Source organism: Austrofundulus limnaeus, unplaced genomic scaffold, assembly GCF_001266775.1.
Source record: "Austrofundulus limnaeus strain Quisiro unplaced genomic scaffold, Austrofundulus_limnaeus-1.0 Scaffold3, whole genome shotgun sequence".
NCBI classification, from domain to species: Eukaryota; Metazoa; Chordata; class Actinopteri; order Cyprinodontiformes; family Rivulidae; genus Austrofundulus; species Austrofundulus limnaeus.
Window position 1 is genome coordinate 5198841 of NW_013952405.1, and position 7023 is coordinate 5205863.

General features: G+C 39.7%; 1 protein-coding gene across 1 annotated transcript in view; it reads right to left on the reverse strand.

Moving 5' to 3' along the window:
* The window catches only part of pa2g4b (proliferation-associated 2G4, b), a 10652-nt gene extending 3791 nt beyond the window's left edge, over positions 1-6861 (reverse strand). The window contains exons 1-10 of the mRNA XM_014018764.1: positions 6683-6861; positions 5621-5749; positions 5420-5525; positions 5257-5326; positions 5087-5179; positions 4918-4981; positions 1666-1744; positions 1482-1560; positions 1253-1386; positions 1061-1155 (exon numbers count right to left, since the gene is read on the reverse strand). Of these exons, the coding sequence (XP_013874218.1) occupies positions 1061-1155; positions 1253-1386; positions 1482-1560; positions 1666-1744; positions 4918-4981; positions 5087-5179; positions 5257-5326; positions 5420-5525; positions 5621-5749; positions 6683-6770 (937 nt within the window). The 5' untranslated portion in view covers positions 6771-6861. The remainder of the gene's footprint in view (positions 1-1060; positions 1156-1252; positions 1387-1481; positions 1561-1665; positions 1745-4917; positions 4982-5086; positions 5180-5256; positions 5327-5419; positions 5526-5620; positions 5750-6682) is intronic.
* Positions 6862-7023: the final 162 nt, after the last annotated feature.

Sequence of the window (7023 nt, forward strand, 5' to 3'; positions counted from 1 at the left end):
GTATTCAAATATTGCTAATAGACCGATTGTTTGTATCCATATCTAACTAAAGCAGAAACATTCTTAGTAGTCAGTTTTAAACTTAATCTAATTTCAGGAATTCCTCTAACAACCCAAAATTTGAAGTTTTAGGACCCACAGTGGGGTCTTAACCCCAACCTTCTGTAGATGAAACCTTAAAGTGCCTGTGACATCCATTTTTTGTAAGGAAAGTGAATGCATTTTTGGAAAAACAACATCAACATATCAGAAAGCGAATGTCACATTGCTCAGATGAACAATTGAGATATTTGCATGTGAAATCACAGGAAGTGATGTCAAAGGGGAATGTCTGCATGTGAATATTTAAAAATATATATGTTTACCAATTATTTATTTCAGATGAATTACAATCATCCTATTTAAAACGTGTTAACATTTTTAAGACTTCTGAAAGATTGATTTAAGACATTTTAAGGCTAATTAAGGCCTTATTTTTGGCTTGATGAATTCAAGGCATTTTAAGGCTTTTTAAGAATCTGCAGGAGCCCTGTAAAGGGACTGTAACTGAGCATTTGCATAGAAGAGACTGAATGTYCACTCTTCTGTTTTACAAACTGAAACTGACACTTCTTAACAGCAAGTGGGTAGCATATAGTGTTGAAACAGATTGTCATTCCCAAATCCAATCAGTCTCGCTTGGATTGTTACATCTAATGTGAGCCACTAGAAGGCAGTGACAGAGGAGGAGGCRTGTTGCTAGAAAGGGTTGATGGATGACATCCCATATATTTGGTTTAAGTCGCTGACTGGATTTGTTCAGGCACATTAGCTGAAAGCTAAGGAGTCTGGTGTCACAACCACTGCAATGCAGTGAAGAAGCAGCTTTAAAAAAAAAAGATCGCAGTTCAAATAATTCTGAGGTGAAACGCTGGAGCTCAGCAGGAAAACGTACAGCTCCTCCTTCCTGATCGACAGGACAAGCGCTCCCTTTAAAGTTCATTTTGAAGTCCTTGTCCACACTGTTTAAACGTTCCAACGATTAAAGCTTTTTTTTTTTAAACATTATTGTTCTACCTACTCTCCTTCTCATGCAGCACGGTGAACGGTTGCAGCAGCTCGTGTTTGGCGCACTCCACCACTCCCAGCCTGGCCTTTCCTTCATCCTCGAATGCTCTGGAGAGGCGAAGGAGAGGGGTGAGTTGCTGCAGCCAAATAAAAATAAATAAAATCAAGGGGAAAAAAATTCTGATTTGAGGTGAGAGGATGTTACCTCAGGGTGAAAGGCATTGTGTCGAAGCGCCTTTCCACCTCGCTGAAGAAGGTGCGGGACGCCTTCATCTTCAAGCCGTACTGCCTGTTAGGGTCTCGCTTGTAAACTGTGATCCTTTGACCCGAATCCTTTGCCTGAATCATAAAACAGGAAAAAAAAAAGAGCATTCACCCTTTATTATTATTAAGACTTTGAGCAGRAAGTCCAATAATTCGAAATTCGTTCTAACCTTCCCCTCTCCGGTGCTGACGAACACGTCCACTGCATACACCTCGTGCACTTCAAACTCAGCCTTCTCGTGGTCCTTTCTTAAATAAATAAATAAATAAATAAAATAAACACAAAGCCACAAGGTCACCCAGTGGTTACAGAGAACACACAAGAGGCGACGACTGTCTGATGACAAAACTCACCTCTGCTGGTCCGAGGGGTTCTGAATGATGGTTTTCTCCCCATCAATCACATGCTGTTTAAGCTGATGAGACAGCATGCCTGCAGATGGTGAATCAAATTAGTCAAGGGTGTCCAAATCATTTTAAGCAAACGCTTTGCCAAATGTTTCAGGAATGTGATTGAAGAAAAAAAAAAGGCAGAACTGCCTGAGACGCCCTTGGATTTAAACATTTGAGGCCATTTCTACACTTTCTGGGTACCTGGATGTGAGATTTTAGCTGCTACAAGCTAACATTTTGGTACTTTTAGCCCTAAGCWATCATTTTCATATCACATCAGGCRGCTGTGGCAGAGTGGTTAGAGGAGTCGTCCTRTAACCCATGGGTTGCCTGTTCGATTYCCCARACTATCAGTCWGACACTTYACCCGCCTWGCCTGCTGCTGGTGGTCAGAGGGTCCGGTGGCAGCCCCRCTTCTGTCAGTGTACCCCAGGGAAGCTGTGGCTACAATGTAGCTTACCACCATCAGTGTGTAAACGTGTGTACGAATAGGTAAAGCATCTTTGAATACGCTAAAAATTGCTGTACATTGATGAATTATTATTTTGCTACTTCTATCATTTAGCTAGCAGTGGCAGTATGCTTCATGTTCCCTTATTTTAGCTTTACCACCTCAGTTTCAGCTTTGTCAGCAAAGTCATTGCATCTTTCAACATGCATTTTTTGCAGAAAATATAATTTCTCTAATTAATTCAAAGTTCTGCTTTGGTTTTAAATTCCTAAACTAACATCATTTTGTTCAGATGTCCATGTTTCAAACACTGTATGTTGTAGTTTTTTCACCCCTTGATGAGTTCTGCATTCCTCTGCCTTTACTATGCAGACACAGAAATGAAACGATTAATGCTCTGAYGCTCCCCTAAAGTTAGCATATTGCTAAAGCTATGTTTGCACTACATCAGAGTAGAGTTGGGTACCGAAACTCGGTTCCAGTATGGCACTGGGGCCAAGATCAACGGTAATACTCAGACCGATAATTTCGGTGCTTTATTTCAGTGCCTCAAAGAAAGCTGTTAATTGCGCCCTCTGGTGTTCACTGTTAACAGTGACAGCCTCGGCACAATCTCCACAGAGTGCCAACAACAATAAGGGTGAGTTATGAACTTTTAATGTGTTTTAACTGTCTAATTTAGCTGTTTCTGTCCGCTGTGTCGGACTATGTGTGGTAGAGAGAGCAGCTGAGTTTAAGTTTCACTTCGAACGGGAGCGCGGCGAGCGCCATGTTTTTACTTTCGGTTTGACCGCACTGTAATTAGCGTGTCTGAGTTGTTTTTCTTCTAAAAAATACTGGAGCTGCTCACAGGAGGCATAGAAGAACACCTCTGTTGTTCTCCCTGCTGGATTAAAATAAAAAGTTCTCGGTCCTTTCTCGCTGTTACGTTAGAGCTGCTGCCGTGCAGCAGGCAGACGCTGCAGATCACGTTTGCTCTGACCGCAGCATAAAGTCGTGATGCAGTTTTCCTTCGGTGTACATTTCAAACTGTGCTCTAAACTTAACTTCTACTGGTTTAAATGCATTTTTTGCCCGGTGTGAAAAAACAGGTGCAGACTGAGGCAGACTATGAGCGCTGTGTGTGTGTGTGTGGATGGGTTTTTCCTACAACGTGTGGTATTTTTTACAAAAAAAGCAGCCAGGTGGGGACTGAAGTGAATCGTGGGGACCAATGTCAGGTCCCCACGGGTCCAAATGCATGTTACAGGTGTGGGGTTAGGTTTAGGACCAAGGTTTAGGTTAGTTTTAGGGTCAGGTAAGTTTCTGTGAGGTTAATTTTAGAGTATATAGTCAGGGTTAGGCTATTAAGTCTAAAAAACATGAATGGAAGTCAATGGAAGGTCCCCACGGGGTCAAGAAACAAACGTGTGTGTGTGTGTGTGTGTGTGTGTGTGTGTGTCTGTCCTTTTTCTGAATTGCTCTGACAGCTTTATTTAGGCCTGTTGCTGTTTTTGCATAAAAAATGCTGGAATATTAAAACAGTCATTTTATTTTATGTAAAAAATATATTAATCTGATTAATATACAAATAAAAACTGAATATTTAGCACTAGATAAAATAAAACATAATTTTTTTAAATGTTTTCTAGTTTTAAGTTAATATGTTGGTCAATTTCAAGTTTGACTTTGCCTCAGAAATAATCATTGCTTCATAAACCTCCGTGTGAGTGTGTGTGTTTTATTTATTTATTTTTAAAGTACCGATTTAAATACCGTTTAGGAACCGGTACCGTTTTGAAAGTATCGATTTAGCACCGGTAACGAAATAAACCCTTTCAATACCCAACCCTACATCAGAGGTGTCCAAACATTTTGTCACATGGACCAAAATCATAAAGTCAGAAGGACTTGAGGGCCAAAAAATATTTTTCCTTTACCTGCTCAACAATAAACTAAGCACTGAATACTTTAATTGAAAAAAATAAAATAGTCAAATTTATTGCTAGAAATGGATGCATAAATTAATCTAGATCTAGAACTTTAAAAGCGTTTTCCAGGTTTCCCTTATTGAAAGAAATTTAGTAATTTTCTAGGTCTCAATTGGGGAAAAATAACCCAATTTAATCAATTCTGATSAATAAAATCAGGATTTAGGTCACTCTTTCGTTGAAAATGCTTGCTGTATTCAGACAAATTTAATAAATTAGTTAAAGGCAGATTTGAGGGCAGCAAAATCAGCTTTTGAGTAGAAGTCACCAGATAGACGTGGAAAGAGTCTGTTTATTTAAAGACAAATAACTGGTATTGTTGCCAATATTTTTTATTATAAGATTTTACTTTGTGATAATTTTGCTCTAACAATAAATAGAAAGTCTCTGTCTACATCAAACAGCTGTGCCGGGGGAACAAATTGTAAACAAATTAGTATAACTCTTGAACTGAAGTCAGGGGCCATAAATGGCCCCCGGGCCACACTTTGGACATCCCTGCACTACATCCTTTATTTTGTTTTTACACCATACTTTCGATGGTGTTCTGAACACTAATGTTCTACTAGGCTTCTTACTGGCAACCAGATGTAGCTTTCAATGCTAACTGCAGCTTTACATAAACATCGCCATAAAATTACTTATTTAGAAAATCTATAAACTCTACTTGCATTTGCATTGTTCTATGACTGACCCAGATTCAGTTTAAATAAAACTAACTAACTAACTAACTAACTAACTAACTAACTAAATAAATAAATCGCACCCCTGACTGTTTTTTAAAAAACCTACCTTCGACAGGGGAGCATTTGAAGGACTTGGCGATCTTGTTCCAGGCTTCTGTGACCTGTGTGTTCTGTTTAAAAAGAGAGTGACATTTCAGATGAGCTGTGAAGAGCTTTTTTTGTTGTGTTGCCAACTAAGGCAGTAGGTAGATGGAGATAGTAGTAGATGTCTTCACCTGATTCCCTGGCTTGACAAGCCGAAGAGCAGCTTCTGCACACAGGTGAGCTGCTTTGATAACATCAGCTTTCCGTCCCGTCACAGGGTTGTCCTGAGGGCGACACAGGGAACATGTGATGCACTGACATCCCTAGCTGGTATTGGTGTAAATATTCTCGCAGACCACACCTTGTTCGCTCCAATGACGAAGCTGTGAGCCACATCAGAGATGAAGCCATCGACATGCACACCCAGTTCACTGCACACACAAAACAAAGCAATGTYGTGTTGAGCTATAACTGCTTATTTCAAAACACAATACAGTGAGTATCACAAAAAATAGACAACTCACATCTTTACAAGGTCCCCATCCTTCAGCAAGACTTCAGGGTCACTTCTCAAAGGGGAGAAATGGCAGACGCAGTTGTTAACAGACACACAGGTAGGAAAAGCTAGGCCTGAGGGGAGTAAAAACAAAACAAAACAAGTAAAAGAGGGAGTGCTGAGTCTGAGGCATCAATGAGGAACTTGCAAAAAGCAGCAACACACTTACCTTTCTTCATGTCTTTTTCCTTCTTGAAGATTTTACCGGTTTCTGCTGCAACCAATGCATCACCTTTCTCACAGAGGCCGAGTACAGAGGCCCCAGCAGTGGCTGCTGCCACTAACATCTTCAGGACCTCTGCAAGATATTAGATAAACAGGACAAGAATGAAAATGGCAAATGATTAAGTGCTTTTTTAAAGTTTAGCACATCTGCTCATTACAATCTATATGAGTGTATACCATTCAAACATTTTAGGGGAAAACAATATGCCACAAATGTTAAATCCTATGGATGTTTTTAAGGTATTAATTTACACTCAACTGTTAAACCCTGCATGTCAGCTTTTAAAAAAGTCACCAGTATAATGTGGCTAAATCGACAGTAGATTAGCAGTACAAAAACATGAACAAAACATTGCTTTTATGAGTCAAATGGGATCTAAGATGTTTTGGAAACAGATGAGTCCTGTTCAGAATAAGACATTTTAAATAGCATGCTTATTATACTGTTTTATTGGCTTATATAAAGAGAGAAAAAACTCAAAACGTTTTCATGTTGAGGGCGTGTAACACATCAAAATTAGATTTATTTTTTGCAAAAGCATTATTATGACAATGAATGGACAAAGGGGATCAACTACTCTGCTTAGGGAAGTGTATTAAAGATAAGCACATATCTAATATGTAATTAAAACATGCATTTTAAACCAATGAATTAGTTGCACGTTTTAATAGAGATATATTATATTTTGTTGTGAAAATTTCTATATTCAAGCAGTTCCGGTTAGCTAACCCGTTGCTAATCAGTTAGCTCAGTCACAAAGCTAGCGCCAGATATATCTCAGTCAGACAGTGTGACAGCTACATGCCGTTAAATCAAATAAAGAAAGCTGTGGGATTATCTACATATTTGTTCTCCATATTCACTGCTTTCTTGGTTCCACACAGCGGTCATCTCCCTAATCAACCCAGTCCCGCTGGTGCGGCACATGGCACAGCTGCTAGCTAACGCGACCAGATACTTGTAAACTGATCAAACAAGCGATTTAGAAGCTCTTTAATAGCTTACGATTTGCAATCTCTGCTCCCATCTTGTACTTGGTAACCACCAAGTCTTCGGCGATGGTCTGCTCTTGTGTCTCGTCATCATCAGACATATTGGAAGTGTGTTGTGACCGCTAACTCTAAGCAACTTTTTTTTTCGCCCGCGGGTCAGCGGCACGGACCAYGCTGCCCGCGCGCCGCCCCGCCCTGCTGCCAAAGATCCAATAATTTTGCCAAGATAGTTCACATCTAGCGTAAAGCTTTGCCTCCAGAAAAAGATGTAGTTCAGCGAAACTTTACAACAAGGGAACATATTTCATGAATTTCACAAAATATACTCGTTTGATAAAATTTACTGTATATATA